We start from the raw sequence: 17,753 nt of genomic DNA, 5'->3' as shown, positions 1-17,753 counted from the left end.
CTTGCACACACTGGAAACAGTTTCAACATTAACAAGCATGTTAATCTGCCTGAAATCAAATAGGCAATTACTATGCTACTTCCATGAATTTTGAGGCAAGTATAATTTGATAGTTAGACATTAATAAACCTGTTTCATGGATCTTACCATTATCTGATAAAGAAGCTTTCTTTTACTATCTCTTTAATGTTATTAAATAAAGTAAACTCGTATCTGGTTAAATAGGCTTCAGAAGTGCTAATCTTAGCCTAAAGCAGTCTAATGGATTGACTCTTCCTCAGTAGGGCTATATAAATATTTATAAAGACTTCACACGAAGAGCAGATCTGATATAGGGCTTTAAAAGACTTCTCAACATATACAGAACCCGGAGAAGGAGAAGATTTTGTAAAGACAATGGAACTCTTAGCCTTCAAAAAACCTTCTCAAATCCTTGAGGGCTGGAAATAGCACACAAACATATGTCTGAATCTACACACAAGAGTCGCATCAGGGCCACACTACCAATCCTCCAATAGTGGTATCTTATGCTCACAGGCTGCCTTATGAGTACAAGATTTTCTTTTTACCTGCCCATCTGCTTTTCTTGATAGACAGGCTTTACTATGGCAGCAACACAGCAAAAAGTGATTATGCTATTTTTCTAACATGTTTCTGGATGGAGAAGAACCAGCACTGAAAGCCTACATGTAAGCCAAACACACAGTCCATAATCCCTTTTAAAAAATTCCTTCTCCAATACAAATTACATCAGAAAAATAAGTATTTCTTTGAGTAGTGTCGAAGAGAAAGCATGAAATCCTGGCTCTACTGATAATGGAAATTGTTTCTAGCCACTGCATCACAGGCAGGATTTTACTACAGATACAAAGAGGTGGCCCTTCAGCCTAGGCCAAGACGTGCAGTCATGGGGGATAAGTAAATTATTTATTTTATTCTCCTTACAACAAGTTTCTACCAACTAGAAGCATTCCACCATGATAATATTACAGATTAAAAAATTATACACCATCAATTTAAGCTCTTCTCCATCTTATAAGTAGCTACAATTTTCAATTTATATGGCATATTAGTATTTGATTAATCTATTTCTTTAGGAAAGCATATGAAAGTATAACATTTTCTGCCACACGGAACAGATATATCATGCATCCATCTAAACAGTAGCCCTGATAATGCAGTGTTTTCATTGTTGTTATTGACAACACGAGTTGAAAGAAACTACTTTCACTTTCAAGTAACTGTAGTGTAGGCAAAATCTTCAGCCAAACCTTTTCCCCAGCAAGGAAAGCCAAATAAAGAAATCTGGCTTCTCAGATTTGTAATAGCTGCTCTATCTGCACAAAACATTTCAACATTCCCTGACTGAAAGTAAACTTTAAATTAACATCTATGAACTGTCTTTGGGATCACTGGACAGCCTAGATTGCAACATAACTGCTTCCCAGCTGTAAAACTGCAGAGAACATCAGGCATCTGCCTTGTTCTCCCAGACCACATCAGCCCTCATATTAACTTAACTGTACCAGTATTACACAAGATTTATAGGGCTTGAATTAGTGCATTTGAGGTTTAATTAGAGCTCCATAAATTTTCAGCAGTTCTCATATGACACTGCCTCAGCCAGTGATCGTTGGTTTCCCCTGAATTCTGGGCAGAAGGTGGAAGACGAGGCTATAAAGGACAAGACAACCATTGGCTCTGTGTACAGCAGTTTTACAAGCCAAACCATATTCCACTAGGGGTTTATCAAATCAAAAAATAGACTTCCCGCTTGCCAAAATATGACCTCAAGAGGACAAAGCAAGTAAGTTCTCTACCAACAACATATCTATTCATTTCTGCTTGCAGGGAGGTGGAGGAAAGAGCACAGCAAAAGAGCACTTCACATAAACAACAAGTCTTCAGACGTTCTCTCCAGAGAAACTGGTAAACATATGGGGCAGAAAAAGACCCAAAAAGCTATGTTGCTGTTGCCTTTAAATCAAAAAGTTGTTATGAAAAATAACATACCTAGTTTCATGTTCAAAAATAAATCAGGAAAATAAAATTCATTCTATTTTTTTCCTTTCCTTACTTTGCAACTGCCAATGGCCTTGCAGCAATGCTTCCCAGAAAGTTAGTTCTGAAAAGAGTTCTTTTCTGAAAAACCATGCACCATACTGGCCAAACACAGGAGCTCAATTTAAAGACATTTTTCTACTAACAATCTGAATTATTTTATCACCCTGTACAAGTTCTCTACCTTCAGAGATAAACAATAAAACCCAAAGTATTCCTCTCAGGTTGTTACCTGTATAGCTGCTGCTGAAAATCTTGCCAATGCAGCACTTGTTTATATTTAGAGAATGATTGTTTGAAACTAGAATGACACTTGCAGACATTTCAATGTGTTCTGCTTTGGAATGACCATTTGAAATGGCACATATCTACATTTGTTTCTACTGCTCATACAGCATACTACTCCTTCAGAGCCTCCTCAACAGACATAAAAGTGGATTCAAAGGTTTTCTCCATGTGAAGAATTTTTTTTCCATTTGAAACCATGTGAAAGAAAAATTTGGTGTCACACATACAGTGTTTTTGCCTACCCTATTAGAGCATTTCATCTTTCAAAATTGCACATAACATCTTAGACTTATTATTTAGAAGAAATAGCCCTGTAGCATCTTACTCAGACCATAAAGATATGAAAAATTATCACATAAGAGGGAAGGAAAAAGCTGGGAGGTATTATAAAAGCAAGATATTTAAAAATTTGAACAGTCTTGGGGCATTGGATTACTATTGTGACCTGTTAGACTTCTCTTGAACAATATGCAATATTGTTCAAGAAAGCACAAAACTCCTGCCAAAATGCATGCAAAGTGAGGAAGTTCTCCAAGAACAGCTCTAAGACTCGGCAGCAAATACATTTTATGCTTTATATTCAACAATCCAAAGGACTGGTGATCGAACTGGACCAAAACATGCAGGTGACACCCTATTTCAAACTCAGAAATTATATTTTTTTCTACTGAATTATGTACAGTTTTTTCCAGTTCATGCTTGATGGACTTGATGAAAACATTCACTGAATGCAGAATAGGAACATTCACTGCCTCTCCTACTCCACTCTTCTTCCTAGACAGATTTCTCTTGTTTTAGTGCCTTCACCTTTCAGTTTAAAGCCAACATTTATTTCATTTATTATCTGTATGCAATTAATAATAATAATAGGCTGACTGCTTACTCATATCTAAACATTTTACATAAATTTCCAATCATTGGTGATTAGGTAGTAGATGTATAACATAATGGCATGTGCTTAGTGGAAAATAAAGCAACACAGAGCAAAGAAGAATTATTATCATATAGATGCAAAACTTCACAGTGAGCATCACAAGCCAGAGTCAGGTGGCAAAATAATGCAAGGAGTAATACAGCAGAACATAACAATAAAAAACTACAATTTGCACACATATGCCAGAGTGGACCCACCTTCCTGCTTACAAGAATTGTGAGTTAAAATTTGTCACATTTGCGTCATTCCACTGGAGCAGTATCCTAACTCCACAGCATGACTGGAGAGAGTTGTGTATTATATCAATAAAATGGGTTTCTTCCTTGTTGATATGCTTTCTGTATGTATTCACGCAAATAATCCTTTTGAGAAAACCCTCCAGAAAATAATTAACTTTAATACCTATTCTACAGCTAAAGCTGCACAACTGGGTGGCAAAAATAACTGAGTTCTCTACAGCAAAACTGGAGTCTTCAAAAGAATTATAAGAAAAAAGATTACAGGTTCAGCACTGCTTCTGGGGCAAAATGCATATTTGTGATAAATGAATCAAATCCCCTAAAAACTATACCCATTGAAACTTCATATTTAGGCTGATTTGCTTTCCAAATCATATAGACAGCACAGTTGTGTACAATCTTTAAACAAGTACAACCACAGAGAAATGCTGGGAGATTTAAGAGAAATAAAAGCATGATCAGCTAGCTTGTAATCTTCTTTTCTCTTATTCTCCTCCCTATAGCTGCATTAAATTGCCTGTTGAGAACAATAACATATTTGTGCTTTTATAGGTAGAATGATTTGTATTATGTAAAGATTTGGCTAACAGAGTAAAGATGCATTCAAACTGGATTACATGCTGTTAATAATTTTCTGGATGCTCTAGGGGACCCATAATTCTGGAGGAAGAGAGATTAGCATTTGAATATATACTTTACAATACATCTCAAAAGCAGACTTTTTAAATTTAGTTTTTGTCAATTTTCTAGAGCCACACTAACCAGAAATCAAATCCCTGAAAGCATTTTGAAGGAAAAGGTATACCACAATCAAGATTTTATGCCCCACCTCCCCACACACTTCAGAGTACAGAGAAAATCTGTCTTTTCACAACTCCCATACCATTTCAATAGCCTTCATTAGAAAGTCAGACTACCTAGAAAATGTGAACAGGCTTGGAGTATTGTTCTATGCATGTTGAATAAATAGAGGAACTCAACAAGCAAACCCGAATTTGCTGTTTTGAGTAAAAGCTCAAGCTACCTAGAAAGCTGGTTTTGCTGTGGGCTAGCTTCTGTTTCAGAAAGTAATGTCAAAATACAGTATTTTAACGATATTAGTAGAATACCTCAAATTGCACAAAAATACCCCTTAAAATATTATAGCATTCTTTTGTTATTATTAACTTCAGCATAGACAGGACTCCCATTTTGCTGTTTTCATGAAACATTGAACTCTTTTGACCACCATTTGCTGAACATTGAAATCCTTTGTAAATTGTGTATGTTTTTATCATGTCTGTATTTACATGATTTTTGAAGCACTTAGTACTTCAGAACAATCTTAAAGTATATGACTCTCTAACAAACATTATATTCTCTGACAAACTCACCTGGGAAGCATGCTGTAGTGCTTCTTTTTTAATAAATTACTTTTCTTGGCATTATATGGTTTGCCTAGCAAGCACAGATTCACTGGACAAAATATTCTTTTCATGACCTTTGCTCCTCAGTTATAATTAGTTGTCTGGTCCCAGTTGCTTAGAGTGTAAACAAAGACTGATAAACCCACATTGGCTGCATGTATTTATGACAGTACAACTCAGCTGCCAAATGTCTAACCTTTCTAATAAAAAACTATTTTCTAAGGTTTATGTTTTATTGCATGTGTGACTCCCTTATTGGTTCGCATTTTGGAGTTGTAGAAAAGGTTATGAATTTAGAAACTAACTGCATTCATATCATATTTAAAACTTAATGCTATTTTATTAAAGACATATGGGCCTCCAAAGTACACATATTAAATGTCATGTAAGAAAAGTAGCAGTTTAAATCATGGTCAAATTCATTTTTGACGTGACTCCTGAGGCTTCCCAAGATCTGAACTATTTCTTTGTAAATCTGGCAGTTTAACCACACTCATAAATCACTTTCAAAGCATATTATTTCTTAATTTTACTGCATTAGAGAGCATTTGGCCTACACAGTGAACTGTTTGTAACTGTTACATGAGCAAAGTTGTATGTTTAGTCTTATAATGTGAGAAGAAAAAAAAGTCTTAATTTCTCAGTCCTGAATTTACTCCTTATTTTAACCTAAATGATACATTTCCTAATGAAATTTACCAGAATAAGATACATAGCATAGTTTCCTGTACTGACATAAGAAAAAACTTAATCTCCTGCTTCAAGCTCATAAGTTACCATCACAAAGGCAACAGTAATTGAATCATTAAGCAAATATCCCACAGGTTCTTTTATAAGAAAGAATGCCTAAGGTTTTCAAATCCCACCAAGGCTGAAAGAGAAATGAAATCATCATCAATGCACATGCCTTTACTAGGTTCCTTGATGTAAAAACATTTAATGCATTTGAACTGAAGCATACCTTATATACATTTGAAAATTAAATGCATATCACTTAAGGACAGATTCCCTGTCTGCTAAAGTCTCAAGAAAATCCACCTCTAAAACAGATAATTCACTGAACAGGATTCAAAGGGGTGCCATTTTTGAAGTGTGATTGACATTTTCCTTATTTATTTTTAAACACATTTCTAATTACAGAGTTGATTACTATTTTTATGTTTTCCTATGAAAATTTTTCTAGGCAGCATAAGATATATTAGGGCAACAGTTTACTGCAAAGTTTTATAATCTCACTAATTCCTTCAAAGAGAACACCAGTCCTCAGTCACAAATATTTTTTAGTTTTTTATCCACAAAATGAACCCCTGATTTTCCCCTGAAACACAGATCCATGACCTAAGTCACCAAATCTTAAAGATTTTATGCCATGTCCATTGTCTGCAAGTTGGACAAAATTAAAAAATGTTAGCATCAGCTTCAGTTAAAATTCAGGAACTGGAACCAGAATCTGTAACTTCAATATGATTTTAAGGGAGCAGATGAAACTGCATCCTTTTTCTTTGACAAAGGGAGCAGTTTTAGAAACTCAGAAGCAAAAAAGTTCAGGATTTCTTACAAAATAGCCCTTTGGCCTATACATTTCTGGTAAGGGTGGAGACAAGGGAAGAAATATTAGCCCTTCTCTGAAAACAAATTATTAATATTTTTCCTGAAATAATTCATAAACAAGCTTTAAATTGGTCATGTTCTTAGTCATTAATGAAGAGAGAATGACTGATATGCTTGAGCTTTTAGGAGATGACCTCATCGCAGCCCTATCTGACTCTTGGACCACATTCTGGCTGATGTTATTGAAGGGAAGGATTATTTTTTGTAATGCTCTGGTGTTCTTGACCTGGCAATATTTCAAGCACACAATCTCTTTTTTACCACAACTGGAAAGGTAGGATTCAGTTGCTTAAACACAAGTTTCTACTGCTGTTTTAGTCACTCTACAGTTTCTGTGCCTGGTCTCCCATGGTGGCTTCAAAAAAACTTCAATCTCCTACATGAGATACTTATCTGTCATCCCTACAGGGGTCTGCTGTACACTTTAGAGTATCTAAAATGGCACTAGACTACTATTTTGGGCATTTGCACAGTTTCCAAAGTGATTAGAAATATTAGTGCATTCATTTTGCCTTTCCTTTAGTTCCTGTCCTCTCTGACTCCATCTGACTAGAGCAACACTAAAAAAACCAAATCCTAGCATTCATTTCATGATAAGCTGCTATGTGATGTATTTGCATCACATTTTATGTGATGAAGTCATGGTTCTTTAGTAGTTCCTTGCTGCAAGATACGCTCCTGAGAAGATCACAGCAACAAATCATCTTTGTCTTCACTGGCAGTGGCCCTTGCGACCACATTTATCTCTAACAGCTGGGGAATTTTCATGGGTCAGTGAATCAGCAAAGCCAGGCCTTATCTTAACCCACCACACAAATACACTGCCAAGCCTGCTGTGAAAACTGTGGGACACTTAACCACAGCCAAAACAAGCAATAAATATAAAATCAGCCATGACAGTTCTTTCCAACTTGTAAACATGTATAATATTCCAGGTAGATCCTATGGTAGTGATAGCTTGCCACTGATTTTTTTCTGCCAGAAATATTGCTATGACAAACAGTTTCCAGAAAGAAAAATTATAATTGGACCTTTGTTTCATGGCTAAAAATTGACATAAACTCTAACCACAATACTTAAGACTACTACTACTTCAATAGGAATAACTCACCAAAATGACTGAGTACATGTGGCATACTGTGTCTTAAGGTCCAGGAAAGATTCACCTATAGGAATTTCTTTGTCTAAGAATAGACTAAAGCTGACCAAGAGTTTTGCCAATGCCATATTAAATCCATTTTTCTTTTTTAACAAAATTCAACAAATGAACAACTCCTGTGTTTAACAGTGGTGTCATCTGATAATGAGATCCATTGTATTAGAAAAGAGGAATTACAAGAAGCTCTGCTCCAGTAGTGTTTCTATTTTCAAAAGAAAAACAAAAAATCCTTATAAAATAAAACTCTAGCCATATTGATCCACTAAAAATCTAAGACAATTGTGATCCTATTGTTGGATATCATGGTGTTACATTCTGCTGAATGGCATTTTATTGAATAGACTGAGTAGACAATACAAAAGCCAGCATCTAATTATTGAAGCTTCCATATATCTGTACCCACAAATGAAAATTTTTAAAAAACACCAAACAAACAACAACAAGAAAAGAAAACCAACAAGAAAACAATCCAGTGGTAATAAACAAGTTCTTCAATTAAATGGAGGCATCAATTATAGACAGTGCCTATTGCCATTCAGCAGAGAATTTTCAAGTGTTTTACAAATATTAAGTCTTACAAAGGGATCACTTGCTCACTACTACTGAAAGATATACACTTTTCAGGTGCAAAGTAGCAGCTGGTTAACTAGCACACTGCAACATTACAGAAAAGGTTAGGGCAGAAGGTGGAGAAGAATGCCTTAGTATATGGAGACTGTAGAGAAATCCATAGAGGCAGAATGTAATCACCTGAACTGGATTCAGGCCAGAGCTCCAGCAATAACACCCCTTCCTATCTGAAAAATGCACTGGGAGCATTAATGGCTAAAATGACACGGGCTTCATGACAATCATATACTTTTTTTTAAGGGAATAATTTTAGTAAAGAGACATCACCTTTTTCCTTCTGTAGTTTTAATAGCAATTAAGATAGTGAAATGTAGTCCACATAATACCTGCCCAAAGAACATATGAGGATGTTTTATAAGAAATATCAGTGTAAGAACCAACACTGAAGAAGAGTCTTTCTCCCTACCCTAATTCACATATGACCCACACATGTCTATTCTTCCCTCTTGACAGCTGGAATTACAGCAGGTTATGAATCAAGTATGTTACGGACTTGTGCTTAAAATACCTAAACTTTCCAAAGACCAAAATGAATGAACGCATGACTGCTACAATGTCCTTGAAGTAAATATTATTTACTGCATCACAGTCTAGATTGGAGTCTTAAGTTCATGTCCTTGGTTTGGTATGTGAAATTTTGACATCTGACAATAAGGAATCCTGTTCTGTGGAAGCTCTCTCAAAGAGGTATCTTATGAGCTAGCAGTTCACTGGCACAATGATACTTTTCACTTTAGAAGTGCATGTCCTTTACTCTGCATGTTCTTCAAATGCTCTAAATACATACACCAAGATCTCTACACAATGGCCATGGTAAAAACAAAAAGATTGTGAGCAATGCAGCAGTTCTCCAAAGTTTTATCTGTCTCCTTTTATTTACTTTTTAAAACCAGCCTCATTCTCCTATTTTGGGGGGTGGGGAGGAAGTTCCATGAGCTACATTGGCAAAAATGTTTTGCCTATATTCATGGAAGCAGGTAGAACATATCTATTCAAGAAAGTATGATTCCTGTTAAATAGTTTGGGACAAAAATTACTAAAATCATTCCTTATGCCTCATCTGACTTTAATAGAAGCATGTATCAGCACCGCTCACTTTGATAAAGAGCTTTTCCTATGTGCTTAAACACAAGAATACTGCCAATGATCTGAAAGCAGCACTGTAGATTTTATCTCACCTTACTTCTTTAATGGTACTGCCTAAATATTTACTCTTCCTATCATAATAAAATAATCTCCTTCTACCCTTCAAGTAACATTGTGGACATGAATCACAGACATTTATTACATGGAATGCAGATATTTGACTTGCCTTTCTGCTGCAGTGTCTCCATCTTAGTTCCTTAGAGAACAAATGCTATGTCAGGTTTCATAATTATAACTTGCAATGAAAACAATGCATCTGAGAGTGAAAAAATATTGAAAAATTCAAAACGCCCATGCCATGCCTTTTTTTTTTGCTGTACAGATCTCCCTTACAGCCAATGGACAAGATGCTTTTGGTAAAGCTGCAAGGAAGCAGAATAACTCCATTTAATATTAAGTTTGCTACTTGGAAGTATAACTAAGGACACCCGCCAATGATTTGGCCCTATAAACTACAAAACTGTTACTGGTGACTAAATGCCATCTGCTTTCTTTCACCACCAAAACTAAAACAGATGAAAATGTTAACCTTAAAAATGCATTAAGTCAAAAAAAATATTTGTGGAGAGGAGGGATTGAGAAATATTGGGAAATATATGTATTTTCTAAAAGCAGACTGACCCAGTATTAAATAATCAAATTTATATTTAAAGAGACTTATGGCAGTGTGTATCTATTCATAGCAACACACTTAAGTGGAGATATCCACATTTTAGCATCTAGATGAAATGATCATGAATACAGACCTTTAAAATATGAAATTATGTACTTTGATACACCATAATTTTATTTTATTTATATCATATGTGATGTAAAAATGTGTAGTCTTAATATATTTTCTCAAATCACATTTGCTTTGCATCCCTAAGTTTGAAAAATGAAACAATTGGAAGCACAATTCATATACCTATAAACTAAAGAGGGGTACAGTTTTAAATAATTATGTCAAGAAATGACAACTCTGCTCTTTGTAGAAGCACAGATGAATAATTACAAAGCCGGGACACAATTAAGCAATTTTGACTGTCGTACTCTTGAGCTGTCTTTCTGATGTGAAATGCTGTCATGCCCAGAAACACACTTCACACTGGACAGGCATCTTCCACTTTGAGCTACACTTATGCCAGTGAAATGAGGTCATGGTCTGGTCATTAAACAAGGCTTCCTCATCTGGCTCAATGCCTCTTATCCAGCCAGACTTCCCCAGTCTTTATTAAAAGCAGGCATGGTACAATGTTCAATATTTTGACAAAAGAAAACATAAACATAACAGAATAATGAAGTTTAGCTCACCTACATAGTGAGAAGGAATACTGCAATGTAACATTAAACTGTTTTTTAATAAATGATTGTATCTTTCCATAAGACAGTCATATCACAAACAGATGCGTTTCCAACAAAGGATGAAATGAAGCAAAGCACAAGAAAGTGTAGTGTTCTGTTAAATAAAATAGGGAATAATGAAAGTTAAAAAAAATTATACAAAATAAAATATTTATGACTTAGTGATGACTGGTGATTGCTAGATACTTTTGCATTTGAGTAAACACAAGCTAGTCAGATGGAAATTTCTTGCTTTTATTCTCATCTTGTGTATTTTTTTCTTGGTGGGGTATTTTGCTCTCCCAAGCATTTCATGTCAAGACTAAAATGAAAACAACTCCCCACATCACAGCCTCTTTAGATTATCAGTCTGCCTTTTATGCTGAATAAGCCACACCATCTCCTGCTTATCATAACGGGGGGGGAGGGGGGGGGAAGCTGCCACATAAGTTACAATTTTTTGTTCGTTTGTTGTTTTTAGGGTTTTTTTTCCTGAAAAAACAGGTCTGAAACTAAATCTGGCATAATACTTTCATGTGGCATCCACCAACATAAGTACTAATCACTGCATCTCCATTCCTGGTAAGCATAGGCTGACACCGTGCCTGCTACCTTAGGTGAAAGGTAAAAAAACCCCACATTATTGGGAAGTTCATTATCATCAAGGTCTTACATATCACTATGTCAACTTATTAAGGAGTTTTTCTGATGAGCAATACTGGATATGCTGTAATCTTCCTCTGAGATTGGATCAAGGTGTAATCTCTAACTAGTATCAAACAGCTTAAAATATATTACCAGTACCTGCCTGTTAAATCTGGCTGAAGCAGGCCAAAAATATTGACAGCTATGTGGGAGTGGAACTGATGAACAGAGAACACAAGATCCAGGAAATGCGAAGGCTAGAGAATAAAAACCCATTATGTATGCAATGTATAACACATGACAGAACTCAAAAGTACAGTTATTGTGCACATCATCTTTGTGATTTATGGAGGAATGCTGCTTGCTGTGGTCTTCAAGCAGAGCTGTCAATAGCTGTACACATACTTAGCTGCATTTCAAAGCATATATGCAGAGAAAATTCTATGAGTCTTCTCAGACACAGAAAAAGTTTGCATGTGTGTGTACTATAAGCATGAATATCCTAGGAAATAAGCACAAATTCTAAACAATTTGGAGCGCTTTACAATACCTGCATCAAATTTAATATTTATTTTAAATTAGCCACTTCTGTGATATGTATATAATACTGTATGATGAGGGTAATTTCATAGCACCTTAAGAAGCATTAATTCATGCCATAAAAATAATTTACAATGATTTTAGCATCGGTAATTTGTACTGAACCATTTATAAAGAAGAAAAAAACTCTTTAGTATGACAATAACAACAGTAAATTGGAGCCTTCTGCAAATTTTCTAAAATAAATGTATGGTTTATCATAAGACTTAGTGGGTAAATAATTCAGAACTATACAAAAGGTTCAATTGTCGATATAAAAGTTAAAGGTGTTATCCCTAAATTTGTTAAGTAATTTACCCTTAGCTATTGACTTAAAAAGAGGTTTAATCCAGAAAAGTAACTTCAAATTTGAGAGACACTTTTTTTGTATTACACTAAGTTGGATGCAATTCATGGAGTAGACTTTTAAATGAAAGATCTAACTGTTAGATAAATTAAAAAAGAACTTCACCAGATCCAAAATCTGAATAGATAAAAAGAATTGTAAAAGATAACATACATATGCTATACCTAACACAATTCAGCTGTTGCATCTGGCCAGACTCAAAGATGGTTTGCTGTGAATAGGATCTCTACCATATCTTAAAAATAACTTATTCCATTCATTACATATATGAAGCTGAAATAACTAAAAGCTGTGGAAAACAATATATCAAAGCAATGTTTGTATCAGAACTGTTAACATTTTAGTAGTTATAAATTAATCAGTCTGAACTAATTTGTAATGCACTGCAATTGTACTCATGATAATGCATTTATCCAGCAACACTGTTATGCTACCAAACAGTGCATTTCCATAACCACTACATTGTTATTCAGCATTATTGGAAATCTGCAATAAATTATTGATGCTATACTTTAGAGAAAAAGCAGCAAACAGAAAGCAAGCAGACTGAAAACTTGAGCAGTTTCAAGAAAGATCCGCAGCACTAAAGCACTCTGAGCACACCACAGATTGCTGCTATCAAGTACTGATCAACAATGGAAAAAGAAGGCAAACTGGAGAATTCATATTCTCGTTCCAATTGCTTCAGCAGGATGCCCACAGTTGATGGAAGCTGTATTAAATGTCAGATTACTGAAACTGTCTCACTGATGCTGTCAATGTTTATTAGCAGGACAACCACACTAAGTAAAATCATACAAAATTATAATCAACTGGTTCATAAAAGCCAGTAAACACCATAGGTGTGAGCTCTGCAACAGACATTTGAGTTTAACATATAAGGCAGGGGACCACTTGACAAAAAAAATTACATTCTTCCACAAAAGTATATCACAAAGTTGTTACATTTCCTTGGACAGTGTAAAAATATTCTTTTAAGCTCAGTGACACATATTAGTTACTTTGCTATGTGAAACAGAGGTTGAAACCAGAAATTTGATAATATGGCCACAGCCCATTAGACAGGTACCTGTAAATTTCTACATTAAAACACAGAAAAATTACTAAGGCTTTTGTCCCCCATCTGACCACATTATCAGTCATTTGAAAGGCTTTGCTTCTTTTTTTACCGTAGCAGAAGATGCAGCCAGGCTCTTGGAGTTATTTAAAAATAGTGTTAATGAATCGTATTATTGTTCCCACTTTCATTTACTCTCCTACCTTCGCATCCTTGGGCTTAACCACTTTCATGAAGGCACCTCTTATCAAGGCTTCCTCTCTCTCCCTCCTGGTTACTTTCCGAGTATCGAGAAATTTCAGGTTTGTCAATTTGTGCAGGACAAAATATCTGACAGATATCAAAATACACACAGTTAAAATCCAGTAATGCACAAAGACATACTCACAGACTCAGCTACTAAAAAATGATAGCCAAAAATAATAACAGCCTTTGTTTCCTCTCTGTATTCACCTTTTTCATGCAATGTAGCATATGTACAAAGTTATAATACTTACTTTATTCTCTCAGATGAAGCCAAAACCAGTTAATACTGGTGGATCAAGCACAATAATCACCATGGACGTGTATGTTCTCTCTGTATATTAGTGAGGTATAAAGCATACCAAGGAACAGAATAACTTGGAAATTGTTTTGTATTGCCTGTTTGGGAAAAGGAATTTTGAGTGATACCAAAGATTCCAGCCCACACTGCAGGAGAAACTCAATCTGAGATATGGGAAATTGCCAGTGAACTTCTCTGCAAGAATTCTTACCATTTGCCAACACTTTGAATGTTTTATTTTATTTTCCTAAAAACACAATGATCAGCATTTGGAAGGAGAATTCCAATTTGGTCCCACCAGAGAGACAAGGTGGCCTTACAGAATACAGATTCCAGCTCAGGATTAAGTGCAGAAGCACACAGGGAGAGACTATTTATGGGAAATATATTTTAAGAATTCCAAGTTCTTATTAGGATTAATCAGCATTATATTCTATTTATCATTCCTACTAGAAGGATAGCAGCTTTCTAGCCTCAGAAAAATACTACTGGCTTCTCACTTGTGAAGGGAGAGAACATGGCATAGCAAAACCAAAGCAAGGCACAACCATGGCAAGTTCAAATATCTAATCACCTCAAGTACACATCATTTGCATTTATTCAACCAAATGTGAAGCAGATACTGCAAAGTGAGGGCAATATCAGACTTCTCCTGGCAGGGGGTAGAAAGGTGATGATAATCCCCCAGCATAGCTGCTTTGCATAAACCCCAAGTCAGTCAGAGAGCTCCCCATCATACCGATCCCCTCTGGAACTGGGAGGAAGAAATAAAGAAATAGAAAACTCTGCATAACATTTTGGACAAGAAAAATACCATAACAACACAGAAAAAAATGTTTCAAAAGGTAAACGTTTATCTTATGATACTGTTGTCAAAACCAGATAGACATGTGAAAATTACTATAACACTGCCCCTTCTAAAACCAAGCAAAATTTAATGGTGCAAATAAAGTTTTCCATCAAGTACACCATTCCTCTGAAGCAACACCTTCATAAATTGTTAACAACTTAACTGACAATATTCAGTTCTGAAATGCTCAGACAATTTAAATGTGAATCCTCAATCTGTGGCTCTCAATTATATTGGTAGAAGAAAAAGAATCACTTCACAAAACAGAACATCTCCTAAGACCATTTTTTTAAACAACAGCTACAGACTTTTGAGACAGACACATTCTCAGACTCATTCCAGCTTTCCTGGCTGCCCTTCCAGTCCTCCCTGGCATTTTGCTGGCCCTTATCTTTCGCTGGAGGAGAAGCTATCCATCTTGCATTACTGGCAGAAAAGCTCTGATGACAACAGATTCTTTCAAATGAAGACATGTACAGAAGGAAACAATATGTCAAGAGTGAAGAAGAGTGAAGCTAAAAATGAGTAAAGACACCCACTAAGTGTAGGGTGAGAAAAGATGAATATTCAGGTGAAGAAAACATCGGTATTAGAAAATCAGCAAATGTTTAATGATGGAATGAAATATGCCATTGAAAAGCAGGCTGTAACAAAAATGACAACAGAATAAGACAGCACTGTCATCTATGCTGACTTTGGATCACAGCCCTAATGTCAGTCTCTCAATCATTTCAAAAGAGCTTAAAATTATAATAGCATTCCTTGATACAAATGTATTTTTGTATTTTTAAGCCATCCTGACTGCATTTCAAAAAACAGAATTAGCACTAGTACTTGTCAATTCCAGAAACAAAACCAAAAAACCCTACCCACACAAATTAAACAGCAAACTACTCCACAAGTCACAGGTTTGGGGTTGGTTCTTTTTTCAAACTTGCACTACTTAAGCAGAGCAAATGCTAAAAAGTAGGTTCCATAAATATTATCCCACTGGTAGAAGGAAGGCATGTATGCAATTAATTATTTTAAAAGATGAATCAAAATACAATTTCATTTATTAATATTCTTTTTACTTAATGTGGGATAAAAGGTATCTATGCTATTTGAAAATAATGCAATACATTCATATTAAATGGCTGAAGAAAAATAGCAAGCTTCCTGGATATATTTTAACTAGGTATATGAAGATGCAGCTTCAATCTAAATGTAACACAAGTTTGCCATAAAAAATACAGGAAAGGATTACCAAAGCCTGGGAATGAACATTCTACAATATCAATTCAACCCTTGTAAATTTAATCCAGGGTTATTTGTTGCACAAAATCTCTTTACTGTGATGTATGACTTAGTTACTAAGGTTATCACAGCAGTATCCTAAAGTTGCATAGTACATAAAACATTTCGGTTAACAATGCAGGGAGGTTAACTCCCACAGATAACCTCCTATCAGAGGGTTAGACCAGATGACATGCCTCTGTCAGCTTTCAGGAGCTATTGATGGTTCAATCAGTTTGTTTTGAAGGTAAAGTACAACGAAAGGGCACTAAACTTATTCAAACTGTCAACAGGGACTATGGAATGTTGCTTGCAGGTAAGTAATTTTGGGTGTTTTAAGACTATTATCAAACACCGATGGCTGCAGAAAAAGACAGCTACTAATAACACAGAACACAGCCATCATAAAATACTTTATGGCAGGCACTGGGACCCATAAATTGCATGACACATTGCACCTGTTTCAGACTTGTAAAATCACTAGTCAAAGGCATACTGGTTAATGAAGAAAGATCCATCTAGATTCCACATTTTGTTTAGAAAAGTTTATTTACATTTGAAGTTGGGGGGCAGGGTCTACCTATTCCCCCTCCCCCTTTCTTTTTCTTCATAATTTTAAAACTCAGCCCTGCTCCACATGTTCCGAAACTGCTGTTACTGGGTTTTAACATCTTTGTTGTGGTGTGAAAAAGGGTTATTATCTTCAGTGATGAGGATAAAGGTGAGATTTAAAGAGAGAAACGTAAAAATTAGACATACCAAGAAGGTGCTTACAGAGCCACTTATCATTGCCTGCAAACTGATCATCTAATTCACAATGGATTAAAGAAATTCTTTATTTAAGTTGCACCTTCTTTTGTTCAGAATCATTTCCCCCACCTTGACTCTTGGCATGGGTGCCATGAGTCTCATGAAAATAAGCTCATAACAGGGCCACTCAGATATGGAAAAAGACCACAGAATATAAAATTTCATGTTATTTCCATCTTAGTTAAGTAAAAACTACAATAAAGATTAACAATTCATTTACCAATTTTGGGCTGCATGCAATAAGCATAATTTTAAGACTCTTCATACACACCTGCCAGGATATTGGAAAAGAGGCACATTTGCAAACTCTTCCACTGAACCTTTAGTGAAAGACTATTGTGAGAACTAGATTCTGTATAGTCTTCCAGTTTGTACTATAATTAACAAAAAGTGGAACAATTTTTAATTTTAAATTTAAAAAAAATATCTGCTGTGAAAAATTGAGAAATATTTGCCCACAAGAATGCAGAAGTATCCAGCTCTACCGGTAGCATACCTGCAACATGCTCTTTGTTTTGGAAAGTGTTTACTTTCATTTTTCAATTTTCTGTGCTATTATATTTCCTTTCCTTAACAATCACAGAACATAAATAATATGCCTACTTCAAACTTTGAAGGACTGATTATGCTCTCAGTTACATTATTGTAAACTAGAAAAAATAAGTAATCTGAAGTTGGCTTAGAAACATGTTTATAACAGTGAACTAGTGTCATAAACACTACGTTCTGTGATTGTTTCTTCTGCATCCCCAAAATATTTGCCCTTCTACCCCAAACAGCGTTTATCTGGCTACAGAATTTCCTCTCTAACAAAAACATTTGTTAATAC

The 17,753-nt window shown here is 35.3% G+C and overlaps 1 protein-coding gene across 1 annotated transcript in view; it reads right to left on the bottom strand.

The window, feature by feature from the left end:
* The window catches only part of LRMDA (leucine rich melanocyte differentiation associated), a 613,636-nt gene that overhangs the window by 237,265 nt on the left and 358,618 nt on the right, over positions 1-17,753 (bottom strand). Inside the window, exon 5 of the mRNA XM_053983676.1 lies at positions 13,649-13,775. Coding sequence (XP_053839651.1) covers positions 13,649-13,775 — 127 coding nt within the window. The remainder of the gene's footprint in view (positions 1-13,648; positions 13,776-17,753) is intronic.

The sequence above is a fragment of the Vidua macroura genome, chromosome 8, assembly GCF_024509145.1.
Source record: "Vidua macroura isolate BioBank_ID:100142 chromosome 8, ASM2450914v1, whole genome shotgun sequence".
Lineage (NCBI taxonomy): Eukaryota > Metazoa > Chordata > Aves > Passeriformes > Viduidae > Vidua > Vidua macroura.
Note: the sequence above shows the minus strand (reverse complement) of the source record. Positions and strands in the feature narration are given on the sequence as shown.